Source organism: Oryctolagus cuniculus, chromosome 1 (genome assembly GCF_964237555.1).
Source record: "Oryctolagus cuniculus chromosome 1, mOryCun1.1, whole genome shotgun sequence".
Classification (NCBI taxonomy): domain Eukaryota; kingdom Metazoa; phylum Chordata; class Mammalia; order Lagomorpha; family Leporidae; genus Oryctolagus; species Oryctolagus cuniculus.
Genome location: NC_091432.1, coordinates 48,119,627 through 48,144,724, shown reverse-complemented (window position 1 = coordinate 48,144,724; position 25,098 = coordinate 48,119,627). Strand labels below are relative to the sequence as shown.

The following is a 25,098-nucleotide window of genomic DNA, read 5'->3' as shown; positions in this document are numbered from 1 at the left end:
CCACAGCGCTCCCTGAGGCCAGCCTCCACCTCTGCTCAGATCATGCAGACAAGAGGGAGTCCTGTTGCTGGAGAATGGGACCAAGGTGGAAACATTAGCACAGTCACAGTGTAATCATACAGTATATTATCAGCACCTCACTCATCAAAAGGCATGTAAGGCCGCTGCCTGAAGCGCCAGCATCCCATGAGTGCCGGTTCGAGTCCTGGCTGCTCCACTTCCAATCCAGCTCTCTGCTATGGCCTGGGAAAGCAGTAGAAGATGACCCAAGTCCTTGGGCCCCTGCACCCTTCCCTGTCCTGGGACTCAGCAGCCAGGCTGATTCTCCTTCATTGGTGAGGCCGTGAGAGGTAAGGCTGAAGGAGGCCTGGGCTCTAGGGGGTTAGAGCCACTGTCTAGGCCACGTTGGCCTATGCAGTGCCAGGTGTCAGAGCAGAGGCTGAATGCGAGGCCACAGTTGGCCCGGCAGGTGTGTGCAATACCATATCCTAAGGTTCAGCTGTCATCAGTGTTAGGGACGCATGGAAATCACCTGGAGAGTGCTAAGAATTGCAGATTTCCAGGCCCCTTCCCACCGACCCTGCAGAGGCTGGGGGTATTGGCCTGAGTGTGATCTGGTTATCAGGACGTGCAGTACCTCTCCAGGTGATCAGAAAATGCAGACACAGCTGAGAACATAGGCTTAAACCCAGGGCCACGAGCGATGCCCAGCCCTCCCTCTCTCTACTGCTCATGCAGCCCAAGGGGGACCAGAACAACATTGTGTGGTTCTTTGAGGTGGGGACTGCCTGTTTGGTACAGAGGGTGATCCGTGCACACCACGGTGAAGGTCAATGCTGAGCCTGAGTGTTTGGCTGGGGGGAGATGACCTCAGTGTCACACAGGAACACCTGCACCAGCCCCTCCAGAACCGACCTGCCTGCCTCGCCAGGTCCATGTGGCTGCACTGCTGTCACGTGCAGGCCTCCTCCCTCCTCACCCCTGCCGGCAGTACCCAGTCTCCTTTTGGGCCCTCAGGGTCTCGGTTCTCAGTGAGCTCTGCCTGTGCGTGGAGAACTGGACTGTGGAATCCCGCTCTTCCCGATCGCCTGTTCACTTCTCTGCATGGTAATCAGTTTCCTTCCATTCCATCTAGAAATGCCGTCAAAACAATTTCCCTCTCCTCTAATTACAGCCACTCAGGTAGAGTTTCCCAGGAGCCAGCCCTGACAGGAAAGCTAGGCCTAGGGACAAAATCAGGACCAGATGTTGGGAGACTTGTGCTGTCTTTGACAGGTTCAGTGTACTTGAGAGAAGTCGCTCTCTTCCTGAGCCCTTCCAAAGACGGAAGCCTGCAGCATGGCACTTCCTACTAAACAACAACAACAACAACGACTAAACCCATGGCCATTGATATTAGTGATTTGGGTTGATTCAAGCACAGAAATTGTAACTCTCTGATTCATAAATTACTGATTAAACCAACCTTCTTTGTTTTTTTTTTTATAATTTATTTATTTATTTATTTGAAAGGTAGAGTTATAGACTGAGAGAGAGAGACAGAGAGAAAGGTCTTCCTTCTGTTGGTTCACCCCCCAAATGGCCACCGCGGCCGGAGCTGCACTGATCCAAAGCCAGGAGCCAGGTGCTTCCTCCTGGTCTCCCATGTGGGTGCAGGGCCCAAGCACTTGGGCCATCCTCCACTGCCTTCCTGGGCCACAGCAGAGAGCTGGCCTGGAAGAGGGGCAACCGGGACTAGAGCCCGGTGCCCATATGGGATGCCGGTGCTGCAGGCAGAAGACTAGCCAAATGAGCCATGGCGCCGGCCCCTCTTTGTTTCTTTTTTAAACAAACACTACAGTTCTAAGAAGTAAAAGACCCTGGATTGTTAGAGCTGGTCGGTGGACTTCTCTGTCCAGGTATTATTTCAAGGAGTCCCGTGCTGGCGTCCTAACTTTCATAGCTACAGAAACTTGGAAAACGTACTTTATCCAGTCTTACTCAGCCCCCTTTCTCTTCCCTTTGCTTGCCTTCTCTTCATTTCACAAAAATCCGGAACTTTAGTACTTGCAACGGACATGTAACCACGAACATTCTCACAGCGGCATTAGAGATTCCTTTCACTCTCATGGCTAATTCAGACTGCCACGCTGGGCCCGAGCTCTCAGCAGCCACTCACCGCCACTGTCCCCCTAATCCCAGGCAGGCGCCCTGCGCCCTTTATATTCTCCTAGCCGCTGTTCTCTCAGACGCAGGCTTAGGCCTCCTGAGTCCGCACCTTCTCATGGGAGAGTTCTCAGACAGTTGTGATTATACACGGGAGTACTTCCACTTCATGATCACAGCTCTTCTTCCTTGGGAAGAAATGGAAGCTTGTCTTTCCCTACAGACGTTCTCTTCAATTCCATTTTATTTCTTTCTTTTTTTTAAGTTATTTATTTATTTGAAAGGTGGAATTATAGAGACAGAGAGAGAGAGAGAGGTCTTCCATCCACTTGGTTCACTCTTCCAAATGGCCACAATGGCTGGAGCTGGGCCAATCCAAAGCTGGGTACCAGGAGCTTCTTCCGGGTCTCCCACACAGGTGCAGGGGCCCAAGGAGTTGGGCCATCCTCTACTGCTGTCCCAGGCCACAGCAGAGAGCTGGATTGGAAGGGGAACAGTCAGGACTTGAACCGGCACCCATAAGGGATGCTGGCACTGCAGGCGGCGGCTTTACCCGCTACGCCACAGCGTCGCCTCAATTCCATTTTCAAAGTAAAAGTGTATGCCAGTAATTAATTTATTAATTTTTGAGTTCCAAATTCACCCTTCTCTCTGGTTGTGGTAACTTGAGCTGAACCCTGTAAACATTTCTCCTTACCAGTTGGGCAAGATGCTCATCTTTGTCAGTAGAGGGCGCTAGAGTGCGAGGCAGGAAACAAAACCTTTTCTTCCCGCTCTTGCGTGCGTGGCTTCCTTCTGGTTCCGGTGGGGCAAGACTCCTCAGGGCAGGAACCTTGGTGGCACTTGTGGGGCTTTCACTGGTATTCCAAGGCTGGAGCAGCTTCTCGGTGGGTTCGGAGGCACCTTGCCTGGCTTCCCACCAAGTTCAGCAGCTTCCTGCCTCCTACCTCTGCGTGTACAAATTTCCAGTGAATTTGCAGGGAATCCCAGCCACATGCATGCCCACTGAATTCTGCACCCCTGAGCACGTTGTGTGGATATCTCCCGGGGGGGGGGGGGTTGCATATCGCCTTTGGCTTGTGTCATGCAGCAAACAGCACCTGTGACAGCCATACGCCTTCCAACACCGTGTGGTGCAAACCTCAGCCTGCCAGCGTCCTTTCCCATGTTGCTTCCTTCCTGTCTTCTGGATGCCCTAGTAGCCAACCTCCTGCTGCTGCTTAAGAATTCTTTATGTCAAACTCTCCCTCTTGAATGTCCCGACTCTTGGCTGGCCCATGAGTGGTAAAAGGCATCTCCAATGTCTTTGGCATTTTACACACCTTCTCTCACTTCATATCTGCAGCAACACAGATCAACTCTCACCCCTCACCCACCCACCTCCGACCCCGGGCACCCTGGGCCTCTGCAGTGATTTTATTGCCATTCCCAGACTCCCTGTGTCCTGAAGGGACCCCCAGCCAGCTGTGACTTCCCCCTTGTCTGCCGCCACGTCTTGTCCCGCAGCATCTTCTTTCCGTTAGGCGTTGGGAAGGCTAATCCCTTGAGTCTTGGCAGTTGATCCTCTGGTATCATCAATGCCATCTCCTATCTCTAATCCAATTTTTATCCTGTTCCTTTTCATTCTAACTAAAGAGTGGCTCTTGGCCGGCGCCGCGGCTCAATAGGCTAATCCTCCACCTTGCGGTACCGGCACACCGGGTTCTAGTCCCGGTCAGGGCGCCGGATTCTGTCCCGGTTGCCCCTCTTCCAGGCCAGCTCTCTGCTATGGCCAGGGAGTGCAGTGGAGGATGGCCCAAGTGCTTGGGCCCTGCACCCCATGGGAGACCAGGAGAAGCACCTGGCTCCTGGCTTCAGATTGGCACGGTGTGCCAGCCACAGTGCACCGGCCGTAGCAGCCATTAGGGGGTGAACCAATGGAAAAGGAAGACCTTTCTCTATGTCTCTCTCTCTCTCTCTCACTGTCCACTCTGCCTGTCAAAAAAAAAAAAAAAAAAAAAAAGAGTGGCTCTCCTGTTAGTTTCCCTCATCTTTGGCCCAACTTTGAATTCAGAAGCAAGTGTAAATCCCACTTCCTCAAAGAGCCTTCCCAGTAACCATGCACCACATTCTGGGGTGGAGTTTGTGACTTCCAACCACTTAGTTCACACCTGCTGACTCATCTGTACCCCACACTCTATGACCTAATTCTTTTATATGTGTTGGTTCCCTGCTAGTTTTCAAGGCCTTCTAACATAACTCACATTTGAACAGCAACTTACATAGTATTTTCCTGCAAAACTTTTCATTTCCTCATTTGACAACTTTTATTGTTCCAAGTGGGAAGTGAGATATGTAGATAGACACTCACAACGTATCTTAATAAGGACCTCAACAGGGGCACATGCTGGTAGCAATTCAAACGTTGCAGAGGTGTAGGAAGCCAGTGAATAATAATTATAGGGGCCGGCACAGTGGAGTAGCAGGTGAAGCTGTCCCCTTCAATGCCGGCATCCCATATCTGCACTGGTTCTAGTCCTGGCTGCTCCACTTCCGATCCAGCTCTCTGCTGTGGCCTGGGAAAGCGGTGGAAGATGGCCCAAGTCCTTGGGCCCCTGCACCCATGTGGGAGACCTGGAAGAAGCTCGTGGCTCCTGGCTTCAGATCAACTCTGCTCCAGCAGTCGTGGCTATTTGGGGAGTGAACCGGAAAATGGAAGACCTCTCTCTCTCTCTCTCTCTGCATCTCTGTAACTCTGCCTTTCAAATAAATAAATAAGTCTTTTAAAAATTATAATAGTTGCCATTTCTTCAGCGTGGATGCAAGACTGCTCTCTATGTTCACCGGCTTGATATAAGTTGCAGAGAAATCTTTGACGTTCTCAGCTGAGGAAGCAAAGCTTAGAGGTGTGTGTGCAGAACGCTCTCTGAGATCACGCGTTAAAGGCGCAGACCAGGGTTGCAGGCTGCTTCGTCTGCCCCTGGAACCTGTGAGACACTTGTACAAGACCAAGAGGTTCAGCACTGGGGCCTCCCTCTCTTCTTCAGGGATCCCTCGCACTTGGTTTAAATGGCTGGGAGAGTGTTTCAACGGCTAAGGATGGCACCGCGTCTTGTTTGTCACTCTGTGCATAGTGCCACGCAGGCACTCAGTCCCTGCTGTTGGAACGAGAAGATCATGCTGGAAACCCAGACTTGAGTGCACAGTACTCTTGCACATTGTCCTCCTCCTCGTCGTAGTCGAGCTTATGGAAAGAGTCGCCTTACTTCTTCACAACAATCATTTGTGACAGCAAATTATTTCTTAGCTGTCTGCTGTGCACAGACTTAGTTACTTTTAGTTCGATCCACAAGAAATACTCTGCAAGCCTTAGTATAGTTTATTTAAGTAGCAAATTTTAAGAAGCAGGGCAGAGAGAGAGAGAGAAAGAAGGGGGGGGGGAGTCCCTAAGAGTAGGGACTCAACCCGGGAATTTACCACTAGGCAGTCTTCACATAGCACCGGAAAAGGATCCATACTGAGAATCAAACATCATCAGTAATCATCACGGGCACGTTCAACGCCCAGCATGACTGCGTGTTCCCCAGGGATGGAATGCACACTTAACCCAAACCCAGCCTGAAAGAACATTTGAAGTGGAAACTTTAGGACAGATGGTAGCACGATGCCAAGGGAGAGAATCTTTCAGGGAGGAGAGGAAAGGCAATTGTATTGAATGTTGCCCGCAGGCTTATGATACAAGGGAAATGGGTCCCATTTTTCCTATCACTTGGAGATCAGTGGTGATAAGAGCTACTTGGCTGGAATGGTGAGGACAGAGGAGGCTGGAGTTGGGTGCCTAAAGCCAAATGACTGTTGCTAAGTCCTATTGGAACCTTCCAAGGAATGTACTAAAAAGTGTCTCAGCATTGTCTACCAGGAGTCCAAAAAGAGAAGCACGTGTCAGTTCATCCAAGGTGGCTCCAGAAATGTGAACTTCCTGGCATTTCTTTGCACCCAGTGGGTTTCTTTGGGGCACAGAGTAGGTCTGTGCAGCAAGGTTATACATCAGGGCAGGTTAAGACAGTACTTCGGAGGGCCAGCACTGTTGTGTGGCTGGTAAAGCCACCATCTGCAATGCCAGAATCCCATGTGGGCGGTAGTTCAAGCCCTGGCTGCTCCACCTGCAACTCTCTACAAATGTGCCTGGGAAGATGCAGCAGAATATGGCCCAAGTGTTTGGGCCCCTGCACCAACATGGAAGACCAGGATGAAACTCCTGGCTCCTGGCTTCAGCCTGGCTCAGCCCCCGGCTGTTGGAGCCATATGGGGAGTGAAACAATAGAGAGAAGACCTCTCTCTGTTTCTCTTCTCTGTAACTTTTTCAAATAAATAAATAAACCTAAAAAAATAAAAAACAAACAAACAAAAAAACCCACTACTTTGGAACAGAGGTTAAGACACTGCTTGGGACGCCTGCATCCCCTATTGGAATGTCTGGGTTAAGCCCTGGCTCTGCTCCTGATTCCAGGGAGAGAGCAGGTGAAGGGAGACTGAATTGAGTTCTTGGCCCCTGGCTTCAGTGCTACACCTCCAACCCTGGCTGTGGTGGGCATTTGAGGAGTGAAAGTAGATGGGAGTGCTTTCTCTCTGTCTCTGCCTTTGGAAAAAATAAATAAATTTGTAAAAAAAAAAAAAAAAAAAAAAAAAGGTTGGACTTGCATGAAATGGATCAAAGCCCATGAGGAACTCATTGTAGTGGTGGCTAGAAGATGAGGGGTCACAGGGAGAGGGACTTGGCTTCTGGTACACAACACAGTGCTGTGCCTGTCCAAAAGGGGTGGGGAAGTGCAGGCCACCCCACGGCCTGGGCTCCGCAAGTTGACTCAGAAATGAAGGGACTAGGGGCCGGCGTTGTGGTGCAGCAGGTTAACACCCTGGCCTGAGGTGGTGGCATCCCATATGGGTGACGGTTCAAGACCCAGCTGTTCCTCTTCTGATCCAGATCTCTGCTATGGCCTGGAAAAGCAGTAGAGGATGGCCCGGGTCTTTGGGCCCCTGCACCTATGTGGGAGACCTGGAAGAAGCTCCTGGCTCCTGGCTTCGGGTCGGCCCAGCTCTAGCCATATCAGCCATCTGAGGAGTGAACCAGAGGATGGAAGACCTCTCTCTCTCCGCCTCTCCTCTCTCTGTGTAACTCTGCCTTTCAAATAAATAAATAAATCTTAAAAAAAAAAAATTTAGAAATGAAGGGACTGACTGTGTCTTAGACTGGGAAATAGAGGAGGGTAAAATACACTTGGCTGCCAAGAGCAGGAGGGAGGTGAGCAACCGGGAAAGGCAGGGAAATGTACATCACCATGGACTTACGTAATGAATGGGCGTAAATCTTGTGGTCCCACACTTGCAGAGGAGCACAGAGCTCCCTAGGACACCGAGGGAGTCTGGGAAATCTACGGGGCTTCCGGAGGTCTAGGGACACCGTGGCATTCCTAACAGCAAGACTCCATCTGGTACACACCTCCCAATGTTTTGCCAAGAATAACTTCTTTTTGTGTTCTTACAATAAAAGGACTTTGTGAGAATTTGGGATACAATAAGGGTACCATGAGGACTGCTCGGGTTGGGGGAATCCAAGGAACACAGGAATCTTATGCCCAACCAGAACCGACAAGGTCTCTGATAGGAGACAAGTTACAGCAACTTCATTGTTAGCTGGGGTTTGGCCTCCAAGTTCAAAGCAGAACTGTGGTAAGCTGGGCTGCATGGCGTGGTCTGCACTAGAAGCGCGGAGGTCTTCCTAATTCCAGACCCAGTCTCCAACCCCAGATCAGAAGGGCCATAACACCAGCAGCCAGGAGCCTTGGAGGAGGGGAGCCACAGAACCCGAGTTTGTGCTTGACCCAGCAGGAGCCAAGTTCCCACTGCACACCCCACAGAATGTTTTTTCCAACATTACTCAAGGCTAAAGAAACAGAGAACAGAGCAAGCTCTGAGGCTTGCCCTCTTCCACTTCCTTCAGTGCGGTTCAGGGTACAGTGCTGTTACCAAGGATACTCCAAAATACAGAAGCTTAAAGACACAGACACTTGGGCTTCACTTCACGGTTCGTGGCGGGTACTCCAGCTGCCAGGGGCTCCTGCTTCCTAACAGCTTTCAGCTTCCTACACGTTGTGGTGGGACCACACAGTGAACTGAACCTGGCTACTCAGAGTCTGATCTGAAGACAGAGACATCTTATAAGCAATGTAAAATCTCAGGCTAGGCCCTGGGTGTACTGTGGTAGTCAGTAATTTGTGGGTACCGGTGCAAAATAAAAACGTGGGGACCCTTGTCTCAAAATTAAGAATTTCAAGAGAAATTGAAACCAAGCAAGGAGCCCTGAGCAAATGCACAGGCCCCAAATTCATGAAGCCTGATGTTTTACCAGGAAGTAGCCCAGCCCAGGGGATCCAAAGCACTGATACTGGGGCAGGTGTTTGGCCTAACAGCTACAATACTGCTTAGGATGCCCACGTTCCTTATCGAATGCCTGGCTTTGATGCCCGGCTCCAGCTCCTGACTAATGCACATCAGGACAATAACGATGGCTCAAGTGATTGGGTTCCTGCCACCCATGTGGGAGACCTGGATTGAGCTTCCAGCTCCTGGCCTTGGCCAGCCTGGCCCTGGTGGGCATTTGGAGAGCGAACCAGCAGACGAGAGCTCACTCTCTCTGCCTCTCAAATTAATACACAAATCACTGCTGCGGTGTCACTAAACTAAGGTTTTGCCTACTTGTGTCAGATACAGATAGTGCCTGCATCACTAGGGGAATGCATTAACTTGGTTGACAGTAAGTGCAGAGTCGCCTGCCTGGAGTTACTACAAGCAGGGCGAGATGGAAAACTGGCTGTCTGGAAGAAAGTCCTCTGTGTTAAGAACACAGCAGTGCTAAACCCTCTAGGAAGAACTACTCGGCAGGCTCATCTGGGGGAGCTGTGCTGTATTCAGGAAGTTCAATGTTATCACTTCCACTTATGAAGGTGATGCGAAAACCTGGTTTCAGCTGTGATCTCAATTTCAGTACCGTTCCTGGCAGTGTGTGTGTGTTGGGGGGAGGGGCTGGGAGGCAGATTTTAACCCTTTGTTCTACCACATGCCATACAGAACCTGAAGGAATGGAACCCCCAGGGGGAGGGAGCTCTCAGCAGGTGGGCACTGGGTAAAAGGTCATGTCAGGATTGAGCAAGACTTAACCCGAGAGAACAGTGTGCCGGAAGTTTCCAAAAGTCAGAGGATTTAGGATGAGGAATAAACTTATGATCTGAGGCTAAGAAAAACTGTTGAGAAACAAGTCACAGTGGGCCTTAAAAGTGAAGCTCGCTGGTGCTGCAGCTCAGTAGGCTAATCCTCTGCCTGCGGCGCCGGCACACCGGGTTCTAGTCCCGGTTAGGGCACCGGATTCTGTCCTGGTTGCTCCTCTCCCAGTCCAGCTCTCTGTTGTGGCCCAGGAGTGCAGTGGAGGATGGCCCAAGTGCTTGGGCCCTGCACCCGCATGGGGGACCAGGAGAAGCACCTGGCTCCTGGCTTTGGATCAGCGCAGTGCGCCGGCAGCAGTGTGCTGGCTGCAGTGGCCACTGGGGGGTGAACAAATGGAAAGAAGACCTTTCTCTCTGTCTCTCTCTCACTGTCCACTCTGCCTGTCCAAAAATAAAAAAAAAAAAAATGAAGCTCAAGGAGCTGGCATCGTGGTGCAGCAAGTTAAGCCGCTGCCTGCGATGCCGGCATCCCATACCTGAGCACCAGTTCAAGTCTTGGCCACTCTGCGTCTGAGCCAGCTCCCTGTTAATGCACTTGGGGAACCTGCGTATGATGGCCCCCTGCCACCCATGTGGGAGATCCAGATAGAGTTCCAGGCTCCTATTTCAGCCTGGCCCAACCTTGCCTGTCGGGTCCATTTGGGGAATGCGTCAGTGGACAGAAGATCTATCTCTCCTTCTCTATCGCTGTCCCTTTCAAACAGATACATCTTAAAAAAAAAAAAAAAAAGTTGAGGCTCAAGGGTTTGGATTTGATTCTGAGAGCGACGGGGAGCCGCTGGGAGTTCTTATCGGCAGTGTGTGATTAAGGCGGTGCCTACACAGGACAAGGATCCTGGCAGTGGATCTACAGTTAACTTCCCATGAGACCAAGACAGTCGCTCTTCCTCAGAGGCCTCGGCCTATCTGTAAACGAGGATAAGGCTTTATCTAAAGCTAGGAACAGGATCGGGGAGTGGGCAGCAAGCGGAGGGCAGTTAAAGTCAGTTCCTCGATCCTGGGCCGGGGACAGGACCCCTGGGACGTGCGTTTGAACAGGCCACTGCGGTGTTTCGGTGTGTACAGGTTTGTGAATCCCCCAGCCGGGTGATGTTCCAGGTCATCTGCATGCTGACGTGCTGATTGTCTGCTGGCAGCGGGGAGGTCGGTGTTTAGGGGTGAGGACGGAAAGGTCACTGGACCTGCAGCAGTGGTCTAGGAAAGAAGTAGTGGGCTAGGAACAGAGACGGGGGAAAATCTCTCGTGGAACAGCCAAACAGCAGAGAGTTGACTTACTTAGTACTTAGAAAGCTAAAGGAAGGGGAAGAGGCAAGGTTCATCACAAGGTCTGAGCCTTGAGCAGGACAGGGACAGACTCCACACGCACTAGGACATTAGCCCTGGCAGCCTTGGTCTCCCTGCTCACCGGCTCATGTGAACCCAATGTCTGCGGACGTGATCCCTGCCAGGTGAAGCAGTGCCATCCCAAACCTCGCGCACGACAGCTAACACTATGGCCTGCTCACCACGTCACAGCTCTGTGCGTGCCAGAGGCTGTGCCACAGGCTTCAGTCATTGGCGTCCCCGAGCTCCTCAGAATGACTGCTGCCATTATCCTCATTTTCCATAGGCGAAAGCAACCACTTAGTGAGAAAAGCTGCTTTCCTCAAGTTCATTTAGGGAAAGAAACAGATGTTCAGATCCTTGGCAGTCTGCCTCAGAACGCAAGCTCTTGGCCACTCCGCTGCCCAGCAGCACTGCTGAACAGGGGTCAGGCCCCAAGACACGGCAAAGTGAGGCAACCATGAATCACCGTCTGTGTGGAATTTTTAGGTAACTGAAAAATACATGTTCTTTTCGAAAACACTGCCTAATATTCAAATAGACTATCCAAGCTTACATATTTCAGGGGATTTTTTTGTTTGTTTGACTTGGAAAGTAAATTCAAGTCATGTTTTTGTTTCTTATGCTAGAAATTTCTCTCTGTACCCTTTGGCAATTGAGGATTACCATGCCCTGAGCTGGTCTGTCAGGAAATGATTGCACAACCCTGCCAGTTCTTGCTGTCTGCTTGTCAGGAGATTTTTTCCTCTGGGCCCTGTTTTTGTCACCACCTAAGGACCAAAGCTGATAGTGAGAGAAGGGCCCTCATGCCGTACCTCAGCCCAAGCTCAGTCAACAAAATCCAATATAGCCAAACTTGGCTGATCCAAGTGGGAAGGTTGTCCATACTTCCCAAAATTCCAATCAGCTCTGCAAAACCTCCTTTCCTGGAAAATCTCTTCAGCCCATCTGGTCACATCAGATCCTCGTTGTCACGTTAAGTACGTGCCCATGTTCTCTGGTTGTGTCATGAATGAAATACAGCTCTTGGCCTACTCCACAGTGAGCTTACCCCACATCTTCCTGCAAATTGCTCATGATGAGCCCCATTATACCTTCTGTTCCAAAGAAAACTTTAATCAGATTTTATACTTACAGTGAATATAACACACTAGGTTAAAGTACAGGAGCCTGGGGCCTGTGCTGTGGAGCAGCAGGTTAACGCCCTGGCCTGTAGCACCAGCATCCTATGTGGCCACCGGTTCGAGACCCAGATGCTCCACTTCTGATCCAGTTCTCTGCTATAGCCTGGGAGAGCAGTAGAAGATGGCCCAAGTCCTTGGGCCCCTGCACCCACGTGGGAGACCCGGAAGAGGCTCCTGGCTCCTGGCTTCAGATCAGCACAGCTCCGGCCATTGCAGCTAGCTGGAGAGTGAACCATCGGATGGCGGACCTCTCTCTGCCTCTCTTATCTCTGTGTAACTCTGACTTTCAAATAAATAAATAAATATTAAAAAAAAAATAAAGTAAAGGAGCCTGACAAATGACACTCAGCTTAAATTGCACACACACTTACACAGTCTTTATTGGCACTCAGCTTTTATTGTGGCTTTTTAAAAATAATCTTTTAAAGTGCATGATTCTTTTGAGAATCATTAGAGATAACACATGTCCAGTAATTAATCAGTCAGTTCTATACTGGTTCAGATTACAAAATGTCAAACACTGGGGGAAAACATTAAATTAGTTCAATTTAGATATGAGACCATTTTATTTAAATATAATTTGAAATTTCAGTGCTTCGCTTATTTTACATGTGAATTCCATTATACCAAGTCCTACGTCAGTAATTTCTACATGGCCCTAGACAAGATAAAAAAAGAATTCAACTCCAGTCAATAGCATTAGCTGTCTTCACGTGACTAATGCAAGGGACACAGTAGGACAGAATCCCCCTAGACCACTAGTGACAGCAAATAATACTGTAGTTCAGGATAAATACTACACAGCTGCGAATATTCACACTCCTTTCAAAATCCAACCGTGGTTGGCAACTGTTGAGGTCACAGAGCCACAAATGGCAAGGTTACAGACACTGGCAAAAGGGGCCCTAAAAACGTGGCAGGGGTTTGGTGGTGCCCTCCTTTCTGTAACAGACGCATCCAGAAGGCTGAGGAGCACGACTCCATCCTTCCTGAGACGTCAAGAAATCCTGCTGAACCTTCTTCCACTAGGCCTGCTGAGACCACAGAAACCGATCACATTTTTCGAGCATGCTTTGTATCAAGGCCCTGCAATCCCAAAGAGAGGAAACAAGCAAATTTAGGTGCAACTGTTCATTCTTCACAAAAGCAAACTGTTGAAATCCTTACTTAAGGTATACTAAGCTGATCTTCTGTATATTAAGATAATCGAAAATGAATCTTGATGTGAATGGAAGGGGAGAGGGAGTGGGAAAGGGGAGGGTTGTGGGTGGGAGGGACGGTATGGGGGGGGGGAGCCATTGTAACCCATGAGTCATACTTTGGAAATTTATATTCATTAAATAAAAGATAAAAAAAAACAAAAACTTACAACCCACAAAGACCTGGAGGATTCCAAAGTTTGACTGATTGTGCATCAAAACCACAATCAACGAAGTGAAAGGCCAACTTCCAGAGTGGGAAAAAATAGTTATTATATATCTTATAAGGGGTTAACATTCAGAATCTAAGATAACTCCTACAACTAAAATAATAATCATCAAATAATTCTGATTTTAAAACGGACAGAGAGGGAGGGGTTGTGGTGCAGAGGTTAAGCCACCCCACCCACACTGGCGTGCTGGTTCAATTCAGCTCCTGCAAACACATCCTAGAGGGAGCAGATGACACATCAAGTGCCTGGGTTCCTGTAACCCGTGTGGGAAACCCAGATGGCCTGGCTACTTACAGGCATTTGGGGAGTGAGTCAGTAGATGGAAGATCTCTTTCACTCACTCTCTCAATCTCTCACTCTGCCCTTCAAGTAGATGAAAATAAACACAAAAAACAAATGGACAGGCCGCTGCCGTGACTCACTAGGCTAATCCTCTGCCTGAGGCACCGGCACCCCGGGTTCTAGTCCCGGTCAGGGCTCCGGATTCTGTCCCGGTTGCCCCTCTTCCAGGCCAGCTCTCTGCTGTGGCCAGGGAGTGCAGTGGAGCATGGTCCAAGTGCTTGGGCCCTGCACCCCATGGGAGACTGGGAGAAGCACCTGGCTCCTGGCTTCGGATCAGCGCAGTGCCCCGGCTGCAGCGGCCATTATGGGGTGAACCAACAGAAAAGGAAGACCTTTCTCTCTGTCTCTCTCTCTCACTGTCCACTCTGCCTGTCAAAAAAAAAAAAAAAAAAAAAAAGGACAGAGGACCTGCCTGAATAGGTATTTCTCCAAAGATGATATACAAATGGACACAGCATTATAGCAGAAAAGCTAAGTGGCAGCAACCCAAAACAAAATGTTTCTGGCAAATTCTGACACACGCTACACCATGGATGATTTGAGGACATCATGCTAAGTCAAATAAACCGGTCATACGAAAGACAAATATGTATGATTTAGACGAGGCATGTAGAACGGCCAACTTCACAGGAACAGAAAGCACAGTGGAGGCTGCCAGGGGCTGGGGGAGGAGGCGGAGGAGTTGCTGCTTATTGAGTGTGGAACTGCAGGCTCGCAAGATGAAAGAGTTCAGGAGACCGGCTGCACAGCAGCACTTAGCGGCACTTACCGGCTAAGATGGCACGTTTATTTACTGTGTATTTATCACAATAAAAAAAATACTTGACTGAGACAATTAGATGTCGAGCACCAATAATATTCTTATTCGAGTCCACATCAGACTTGGGTACTCACATTAACCAGGGTCTTGGTCAGGACGCTGAATGAACTATTACTTCAGCCTCTTTCCTTAGTCAGCTCGGTCACCTGGTCACCTGTCAGTAAGGGGTCGGGGCTGGATGGTGCCTACACTCCAACTGCCTCTCCCCCTGGGTGGGGCTCTACAGTCTCAAGCACTAAGCAGACTGTATTACCTCTGTCTTTTCTCGGCAATCCTCAGGATATCACAGGTTCTGGTGAACTTTTCCGACAATTCAAGGGCCAGACCACATTCTTGCAGCAGCGACCAGGCCCGGTCTGGGCCCATGGCCTTGGCTAAGAGGAGTGCCACATTCTCCACGTTAATGGGGGAAGGCCCATCGCTGAGACTCCCATTTAGCGACTCCTCAGGGGCTTGCCTTGTGCTCTTGTTCTGTACGAGATGGAGAAGCAGCTTCCATTCCTCCACAGTCTCTGGGATCCAACCTACACGGTACACAGAAACAGCATTGGCCTTGATGGCTCAGCACACTGCCTGCAGACAGGACAGGCTCCAAGCCGTTTGTGAAAGCATTCGATATTAAAACATAAAGATATTTAATAGTATAATCTTATTGCCCTAACACCAAAGTTGTTTTCTAAACATTCACGGGATAAATGGCTCACGATAACTAAAGAGAAGCCATGAAATTAGCTTGAGAACTCTTTCACTCAGTAATTACCCACTGTAGACTCTGTGCGAGGAACTAGATATGCGCTGCTGAACCAAGCAGGCACACTCCCTGCTCTTCCGCGGAGCTTACAGTCTGGCAAAGGTGACAGAAATTAAACACACATATAAATATGCATTTCGTATCGTGCTAAGAACCATGATGGAAAAGGACAAGGAACCATTAGAGAGAACGGCTGGTTTTGTTTTGAGGACGTGAGAAGGGCTCCATGAGGAAGTGACATTTAAGCAGAAAGCTAAAAGATGAGCAGAGCTGAGAGGGTGCATGCAGGTGGGCCACACAATGCACAGGGGTGGAGCAGGGGCCACTGGGAAGGGAAGGGGCAAGCGAGGAGGGTCTGAGGACACAGGGAAGAACCTGCGGAGCCGAAGGAGTTTCTAAAAAACCAAAGGTGCACAGAGGTGGTAGTGGGCAGTGAGGATGAGCTCAGCGGGCCAGGCGTCAGGACCAGCTTAGGAATCTGGATTTTATTATGCATTCAGAGAAGGAAGATACATAATTTGTATTTGGCAATCAAATCAACACACCTTAGACAGCAGCTGATATGTGTCATCAGAAGTATCTAGAAAAGACTCCTGTTTAATAGACCAGATGCTTATTTTTAATATTATTATTACACAAACAGAAGGCTTAGGAGCACTCTTATCTGGATGAGGAAGATTTTAGGTGATATTTATTTCCTTAGTACTTCCTGAATTTTTTATATTTTTCCATAACAAACATATCATATTGTAACTTTTAAAATATAAACAATTTATAGCTAATTTTTCTGGTTATATTTTCTCAAGTATATGTAGGAGAGTCCTCCAAAACTGCCTAGCCTGCTTGCTTCACTCCTAGAACCAAGGTGATCTCAGCTGTGACATCTGAAGCTATCCCTCTGCAGTCAACTGGCTTTGCTCTGTCTCACTGTCCTTTTCCCACGCCCACAGGCTGCACAGGGCCTACAAAGGACTGTGGCTCCTTCTGCTGCCGGGTGAAGGACCCTGATGTCATGCAGTCGGCGTCTGCACTGAGATGAAGATGGCAGCACACAAAGCACACCAGGACCACCTGTCTGAGTGCAGAATGGACTCTCAGACTTCAGATGTAGTACGTCAAAGTCGTGGCCTCCCGACTGCTGATCTGAATTGGATTGATGAAAATTTTTTCTTTGGGGGGATGGAACAGGCAGGCTGGCATTTGACACAATGGTTAAGCCACCATTTAAAACACCTGCCTCTTGGGCTGGCACTGTGCCATAGTATGTAAAGGCACCGCCTGCAGTGCTGGCATCCCAGTGATGGTTCGAATCCCAGATGCTTCACTTCCAATCCCACTCTCTGCTATGGCCTGGGAGAGCAGTAGAAGATGGTCTAAGTCCTTGGGCCCCTGCATCCACAAGGGAGACCCAGAAGAAGTTCCTGGCTCCTGGCTTCGGAATGGCCCAGTTCCGGCCATTGTGGCCATTTGAGTACACCAGCAGATGGAAGATTTCTCTCTCTCTCTCTGCCTCTGCCTCTCTGTAACTCTGCCTTTTAAATAAATAAATAAATAAATCTCTAAAAAATAAATAAATAAAAAGACACCAGCGTTCCATAGCTGTCCCATCTCTGCTCTCCATTCCAGTTCTTGTTAATGTGCAATCTGGGAGGTAGCAAGTGATGGCTTAAGTGCTTGTCCCTGCCACCCTTGTGGAACACTGGACTGAGTTCTAGGCTCCTGGCTTTGTCCTGGCCTAGCCCTGGCTGTTGTGGGCATTTGAGAAGTGAATCAAAAGATGGAAAATCTCTCGATTTCTCTGTCTCTCTGCCTTTCAAATAGATTAAATAAATACATTTAAAAATTTAAGTATCAAAACACCTGTGAAGACTTAGATAGCTGACTATTTTTTATTTAGATTTTATTTACTTATTTTCATTTTATTTGAAAAGCAAAGAGAGACAGAGAGAGATCTTTGATCTGCTGGTTCACTTTCCAAATGCCTACAATAGCTAGGGCTGGGCCAGGCTGAAGCCAGTAGCCTGAAACTCAACCCAGGTCTCCCACATGGGTCACAGCGAGTCAAGTACTTGAGCCATCAGCTGCTGCTTCCCAGGATGCACATTAGCAGACACTTGATCAGAACAGAGTAGCCAGGACATAAACCAGGAGCTCTGATACGGGATGCAGGCGTCCCAGGCTGCAACTTAACTCTTGTGCTACATGCACACTCCAGTAAGTCCACTTTAAGTTCATCTTATTGAGCTCTAACTTTTGGCTATGTAAAAAGACAACCTGATGCAGTAAAAACTTGAATAGCAGTTTTGGGTAGTCAGGCTGCTTCTGAATACTAGCTCTAACATTTACCAGTTGTGTGGATTTGGGCCAGCAAACTCTTTCTGGGCTCCAGTTATAAGAGCTGGAAAGGGTTAATAAGAGTAACTATCCCAAGAGTTTTGTCCCTCTTGAAACAGCATATGGGGCCAGCTCTGTGGTACAGTGGATAAAGCCACTGCCTGCAATGCCAGAGTCCATATGGATGCCATTTCAACTCCTGGGTGTTTCACTTCCCTTCCAGCTCTCTGCTAATGCTCTTGGGAAAGCAGGGGAGGACGGCCCCAAGTGCCTGGGCCCCTTTACCTGTGCAGGAGACCTGGAATAAGCTCCAGGCTTCTGACGTTGGCCTGGCCCAGCTCTAGCTATTGCAGCCATTTGGGGAGTGAACGAGTGGCTGGAAGATCTCTCTCTCTCTCTCTCTGTAACTCTCTCTTTCAAATAAAATAAATAAGTCTTTAAATACAACAACAAAAAAGCATATGGAATGCACATCATATAATGTCTAACACAGTAGGCAATCATCAAATAGAAAAGTTGCCTGTAGTTTATAATTAATTATGATTTCAAAATAAACCAAATAGTACAGATAAAACCCTCTGCAAATCTGACAAGTAGCTAGAATTAAATATATGATCATTTAACTGTTCACTATATATATTTTTTTAAAGATTTATTTATTTATTTGAAAGGCAGAGTTACAAAGAGGCAGAGGCGGAGTGAGACAGAGAGAGGTCTTCCATCCACTGGTTCATTCCCCAGATGGCTGCAATGGCCAGAGTTGCACTGATCCAAAGCCAGGAGCCAGAAACCTCCTCTGGGTCTCCCACGTGGGTGCACTGCTTTCCCAGGCCATAGCAGACAGCTGTATCAGAAGTGGAGCAGCCGGGACTCGAACTGGCACCCACATGGGATGCCGACACTGCAGGCAGCGGCTTTACCCACTACACCACAGCACCAGCCCCCACTATATTTCTTTACTGAAAAGTCTGGAGTGACTTGTAAAATACTACAGCCAAAAGTAAGCAGTGGGATTCACATACCATTGTCCCCTTCCATCAGGCTCATATCATTCAGACACACAATGTTGGTGAAGGCCTCTCGTCTTCTCTCCAGCTCCAAACAGAGAGTAAGATATCCAGGCCAGAAACTTTCAAGAAATCAAAGTTGAAGAAAGGAATAAAAGGCAGTGAATTTATCTGGAGCTGCACGGTCCAATATGGTAGACACCAGCCACATGTCACTTTTTATGCTGAATTTAAAAGTTTATAAAATGTGAAAGTTAGTTTTTCAGTTGGTATATCCATATTTTAAGGACTTAATGGCTGAGGCTGGCACTGTGGTGTAGTGGGTGGAGCTGCCACCTGCAATGCTGGCATCCCATATGGGCACTGGTTCCAGCCCCATATGGGTGCCAGTTCGAGTCCCAGCTGCTCCACTTCCAATCAAGCTTTCAGCTATGGCCTGGGAAAGCAGCAGAAGATGGCCGATGTCCCTGCACCCATGGGGGAGACCTGGAGGAAGCTCCTGGCTCCTGGCTTCGGGTGACCCAGCTCCAGCTGTTGTGGCCATTTGGGGAATGAACCAGCATGTGGGAGACCTCTCTCTCTCTGCCTCTCCTTCTCTCTCTGTGTAACTGACATTCAAATAAATAAATAAATCTTTAAACAAAACAAAACAAAAAACAAAAAATGACTCAGTAGCCACATGTGGCTGGTGGCTATTATACTGGACAGTGCAGAACATTTCCAATGTCACAGAATGTTTTATTTGATAACAGATCTAAGGCATTTAAGAAAATAATAAAAGCTAATGATAAATACTGACATTTGAAACCAAGTACCAATCCTGAGGCACTTTTAAGCTTTATATACTTCATAAACTTTAAGATTCAATACCGAAGTAGCATATTTCTTCTCCAAATATGCAAACCATGGGAGTTCTCTTTTTTGATGCTTCCCTGCCTTCATTTGTCATATCCAGTATCAACAAATCCCACTGTATTTTCCTTTGAACTATCTCTTGCGTGTGCTCCTTTTGCTGTTCTGCCAGTCACCAATTCACTTACACCTGAACTACTTACTGCAACAGCTTCCTAGCTGGCCTTCCTTTCTCCAGACTTTTTTAGAAAAGACTTTAGAAACTTTCACTTTCATTATGTAATTTTCACACCAAAGAGTTCAAAAGGGTCTCCACTGATAACTAAATTCTTTGGACCAGCTGTCAAGATGCAGTATGATCTCATCACCCATCACCTAACCAATGTTCTCTCTCATTATTAATGAACAAGTATGTATCTAGTGCCTCCCACTGCACAAATTAGACTCTAAGATAAAAAACAACAGACACACATCCCTCTCTACAAAGGATTATAATCCAAGAGGAGCCATCAGACATTGCCAGGCAATCAATAACTGACTCACGTGCGAGGTGTGTAATAAGCAACACCAGTTTTTCAGGCCCTTGCTCGTCCTGTTTCTCCCCCCTGATCCCCCTCTTCCTGGCTCCTTTACGGACAGAAATCCTGCCCAGCCTCCAGGGGTTACCTCCAAAGTCTCATCTTCTCCCTGAGCCCTTCCCCAGCAATTCTACTGAGCCCATTCTGATCAATCTCATCCCAGAAATCCCACATCAACCATAACTGCTGCTTAATTAAACACCATCCACAGGTCTGAGAACTGTGGCGAGCTACTAGGCAGAGAGCATTGGGAGGAATTAGCAAGGGTCAGCTTCTCCCACACCAAAAACATGTGCAAAATTTAAAAGGAAACAGATGTTTATTTTTCTGTCAGTTAAAACAAAAAGCTATATTTATTTTAATGTAGCAAAGAGAATTCCCAAATGATAAAGCACATCAATTCAGGCCCTTTAACTGCCAGGACATTAACTGAAATGATTCTACTTCAACTTCAGCTTCTATAAAAATCCTTACTTACCCACAAGACCTACAAATTTCAATCATTTTTTCTTTGGTTGTAAAATCTGCAGGAAGTTTGATTAGAAGAAGGATTAGCTGACTATAACCCCAGGAAAACAAGTGTGAATGAGGCCTGTGAAATGAAAAAACAGCAGTAAGTTAGGGGTGAAAGAAGCTCCAGAAAGTGCCTACTAGGCGTCTAATAAGAACAGAGATAATATTCCACTGCCATATCTTTAAAGCATTTTATAACCTAATCATTTCTAAAGTCAGGTGTTTTAGACAACTGAGAGCAAAAGAAAGAGAAGCCTATAACCCATCATTCACAGAGAGCCACTGTATATCCTCCCAGGCCTGTGCCTGGGCATACAAGGCAGGCATTTACAGGGCTTCTACAAAGGTTTTCCTGGAGGGAAACACAAGGAACATTTCTCATACAAGTGCCAGCACCTGTTTTTGTGAAATTCTTTTTTTTTTTTTTTTTTTTTGTAAATTCTAAAGCAGGTTGGTTGTGTACAGAAATTCCTTGACAAATTTTTGGTGCACACGTGCACGTACACACACACACACACACACACACACACACTTTTCTCCCTGTGGGTTCATGAAAGAGCTTCAAGGGTCATTTTAATCGTCTCTCAAGTCATATGCAAAGCTGCATTAATGTGTACTCTTCTAAAAGGAATCTTATAAGGTCTGTGACCCAAATATTCACAACCACTAAGAAGTACACTCTAGATACCACCACCACAACTTAGTCAGTCTTTTTCATAGCTATTCCGAAAGTAACCCCTGAGTGCCGTATGTGAATAAACTGTCTCCACTCCAAAGGAACTTTGGAGCTTAGTCCTTAGGAAGAGGACTCTTTCCATACCTGGGGTATCCTTCATCATCCATTGTACTTGTGCTTGGTGGAGCATTGTGGGACACTGCCAAGAGCAGCCAATCCAATCTTAAAGACTCTGGTTGCAGAAGGGACTCAAGGAAGAATGACCTAAGAGAAAGTTGGAGAGAAAGGTCACCAATCTTCATGCTAAGAAAGGAAACATAAAATACAGGGATGCGGGGGCAAGAGTTTGACCTAGCAGTAAAGACCCTGGTTGCGATGCTCCTGTTCCATATTGGAGTGCCTGGGTTTGTGGCCTAGCTCCACTGTCAACTTCAGTTTCCTACTAATTCACATGCTGGGATGTAGAAGGTGATAGCTCAAGCAATTGGGTCTCTGTAACCCATGTGGGAGACCTGGATTGAGTTCCTGTCTCCAGCCTGGCTCAACCCTAGCCATGGTGGGCACTCAGAAAGTGAACCAGTGGATAGGAGCTCTGTCTGCCCAGTTGGCTGTCTCTCTGCCTTTCAAATAAATAAATGAATAATTTTTTAAATGTCAGAGGGATGAATAAAATTTAGAGTTCAATACAACAGATGGAAGAACTTGAAAACTCTCCTGCTGCAAATGTATAGAAATGCTGGTGAAAATAACAGTCTTCTAAATGAATAGCTGAGCCTTAAGATAAGGAGATGCCAGGCTGGCACCGTGGCTCAATAGGTTAATCCTCTGCCTGCGGCACTGGCACACCAGATTCTAGTCCCAGTCAGGGCGCCGGATTCTGTCCTGGTTGCCCCTCTTCCAGTCCAGCTCTCTGCTATGGCCTGGGAGTGCAGTGGAGGATGGCCCAAGTCCTTGGGCCCTGCACCTGCATGGAAGACCAGGAGAAGCACCTGGCTCCTGCCATCGGATCAACGTGGTGCGCCAGCCTCAGTGGCCATTGGAGGGTGAACCAACAGTAAAGGAAGACCTTTCTCTCTGTCTCTCTCTCTCTCACCTGTCCACTCTGCCTGTCAAAAAAATAAAAAATAAATAAAAAAAAAGGTAAGGAAATGCCAAAGGATTCACAAAAACAAAACAAAACAGAGAAAGAAAAACCCCTGTGGCACATATGCTGTTATCAGAGAAAGCAGAAAGGAGGGAGTCACCAGTCTAAAATAACAAAAAGAACGTGGGTGTTTACAGGGACATCGGGAGATAGGAAATGAAGCATTAGTCTAAAAAGAGAAGAACTGGAAATAAGAACAACCTGCAAAAAGTTCAGATATTGTCCACAAAAAGGTAGTCAACAGGAAAAACATCACACCTGCTTATAAGAGCCCCAATGCCCTGTCAAAAGAAAGAGGAGTTAGCAAGCATGCACTTCTTCTCACCGCTGATCTTCAGGCCTTGATTTCACCAGACTGTCTAAATAGGCCAAAAACTGAGCTGGATGATGGTGACACAGTTGCATGATATCTGAAGGCAAAATGGATGGGTAAAACCTGATCAAGGATCGAAGGGCAGATTCTCCAAACTTCTCATACAACCTGCATTTAAAAGCAAAAAAAACAAAACAAAACACTTTAGTCTCCAATTTCAATGTTTATTAGAAATGCAAATAAATATACTAACAAGAAGCTGCCCAATATGCAAATGAGTGAAACTTTGGGGACTAAGACACAAAAACAATGCCTGTACGTTAGTTAGTTCACATAAACATATTTAGTTCATATAAACAACATTTAGTTCAACCTACCGGGAAGCATAGGCAATCAACAAAGGACTGTCACAAGGAACCGAGTCATCTAATAACTTTAGTCTTGTTGGGAGATCTCCTTCTTCCATCTCCCTGTATGTAGAATTGGAACTCGCCATTTCTAGAAGATAAAACACATCCTTTCCTCTTCATCTCTAACTTGCAAATATTCAACTCATAAACACATTCATTTAACAATGTTATCATCAGTCAGACTTACTGTATCCACCTATTATGTGCAAGGCCTAATGTTTCTTAAGTGTTATAGGACAAACCATAAAAAAAAGACACGTAATTTCTACTTTTAAGGACCTTAAAAACAAATTGAGAGGCAAAGCATATGGAAAGTTTTAAACAAAACGAAGGAACAGATAACAAATACACAGTGACTATTATATTATCCTTGAAAAAAATGAGTACCTGGGGCTATATATATATATATATATATACACACACACACACACACACACATATATACACAGTATAGCTTATATATATATCTTATATATGTCAAATAATACAGTATATATACAGTATAGCTTATACATAATATATAGCTTATATATATAATGTCAATTCAATTATTCCTAGACTAGTACCAATATTCTTTTAGAATCTAATTTATTGGGGTTGGTGTTGTGATAAACAGGTTAAGCCACCGCCTGCAATGCCAGTATCCCATATGGGTGCAAGTTCAAGTCATGGATGCTCCACTTCCAATCTAGCTCCCTGCTAATGCACCTGGGAAAGCAGCAGAGGATGGCCCAAGTCCTTGGGCTCCTGCAACCATGTGGGACTCCTGAATGAAGCTCTTGGCTCCTGGCTTGGCCTGGTCTATCCTCAGCTGTTGCAGCCATTTGGGGAGTAAACCAGAGGACAGAAGATCGATCTCTCTCTCTCTCTTACCCTCTCTTTCTGTAACTCTGCCTTACCAAATAAGTAAATCTTTAAAAAAAGTAATTATACTCAACGAAATTAATTTTATTAAAAACATCAGTCTAGGGGCCGGCACTGTGGCACACTGGGTTAATGCCCTGGCCTGAAGCACCGGGATCCCATATGGGTGCCAGTTCTAGTCCCAGCTGCTCCTCTTCCAATCCAGCTCTCTGCTATTGCCTGGGAAAGCAGTAGAAAATGACCCAAGTCCTTGGACCCCTGCACCCACATGGGAGACCTGGAAGAAGCTCCTGGCTCCTGGCTTCGGATCGGTGCAGCTCCAGCCATTGTGGCCATCTGGAGAGTGAACCATAGGACGGAAGACCTTTCTCTCTCTCTCTCTCTGCCTCTCCTCTCTCTCTCTGTACCTCTGACTTTCAAATAAATAAATACATATTTAAAAAAAAAAATCAGTCTAGCAAATATCCATTCCTTGAAGAATGATCTGATTTAGGGGGAAAGTCAAAAATCTTTTAAAACCAAGCCTGCCAAATAAAGTTAGTGAGGATCTAGCTAATACTATTTGTGTGTGTGTATGTTTTATTTTTAAAGAATCTAAAGTAAAATGAGTTTTTGGTCCAAGTAGTTTTTAATTAGTTCTTGAATCTCAAAGTTCAGTTCCAAAAGTTATTTTCAACAAAAGGTTCTAAAATCTAACCTTTGCTTTCTGATATATTTGTTTCTAAAAACATCACTAGTGTGGGCATTGTGGTTTAGTGGGTTAGGCCACTGCTTAAGACATCAACATCCCATATGAAAGTACCTGGTTTGGGTCCTGCCTACTTCACTTTTTTTTTTTTTTAAAGATTTATTTATTGGGGTCAGTGCTGTGGCATAGCAGGCTAGGCCTCTGCCTGCGGTGCCAGCATCACATATGCAACTGGTTTGAATCCCAGCTGCTCCTCTTCCAATCCAGCTCTTTGCTTATGGCCTGAGAAAGCAATGGAAGATGGCCTAAGTCCTTGGGCCCCTGGACCCATGTGGGATCCTGGGAAGAAGCTCCTGGCTCCTGGCTTCAGATCAGCCTAGCTCTAGCTATTGTGGCCAATTGGGGAGTGAATCAGTGGATGGAAAATCTTTCTCTCTGTCTCTTCCTCTCTCTGTAACTCTCT

The 25,098-nt window shown here is 47.1% G+C and overlaps 1 protein-coding gene across 11 annotated transcripts in view; it reads right to left on the bottom strand.

Annotated features, from left to right (window-relative positions):
• Positions 1-12,288: 12,288 nt before the first annotated feature.
• HPS5 (HPS5 biogenesis of lysosomal organelles complex 2 subunit 2) overlaps positions 12,289-25,098 on the bottom strand; it is a 52,972-nt gene continuing 40,162 nt past the window's right edge. For 6 of the 11 annotated variants that reach the window (XM_008275123.4, XM_070072629.1, XM_008275124.4 and 3 more), the window contains exons 17-23: positions 23,051-23,171; positions 22,686-22,841; positions 21,361-21,480; positions 20,506-20,619; positions 18,613-18,719; positions 14,759-15,029; positions 12,289-12,997 (exon numbers count right to left, since the gene is read on the bottom strand). In XM_008275123.4, coding sequence (XP_008273345.2) covers positions 12,937-12,997; positions 14,759-15,029; positions 18,613-18,719; positions 20,506-20,619; positions 21,361-21,480; positions 22,686-22,841; positions 23,051-23,171 — 950 coding nt within the window. In that variant the 3' untranslated portion in view covers positions 12,289-12,936. Of the gene's footprint in view, positions 12,998-14,579; positions 14,660-14,758; positions 15,030-15,679; positions 15,850-18,612; positions 18,720-20,505; positions 20,620-21,360; positions 21,481-22,685; positions 22,842-23,050; positions 23,172-25,098 lie in introns of those variants that run through there. The other 5 variants (XR_011388123.1, XR_011388128.1, XR_011388118.1 and 2 more) reach the window with 4 other exon arrangements.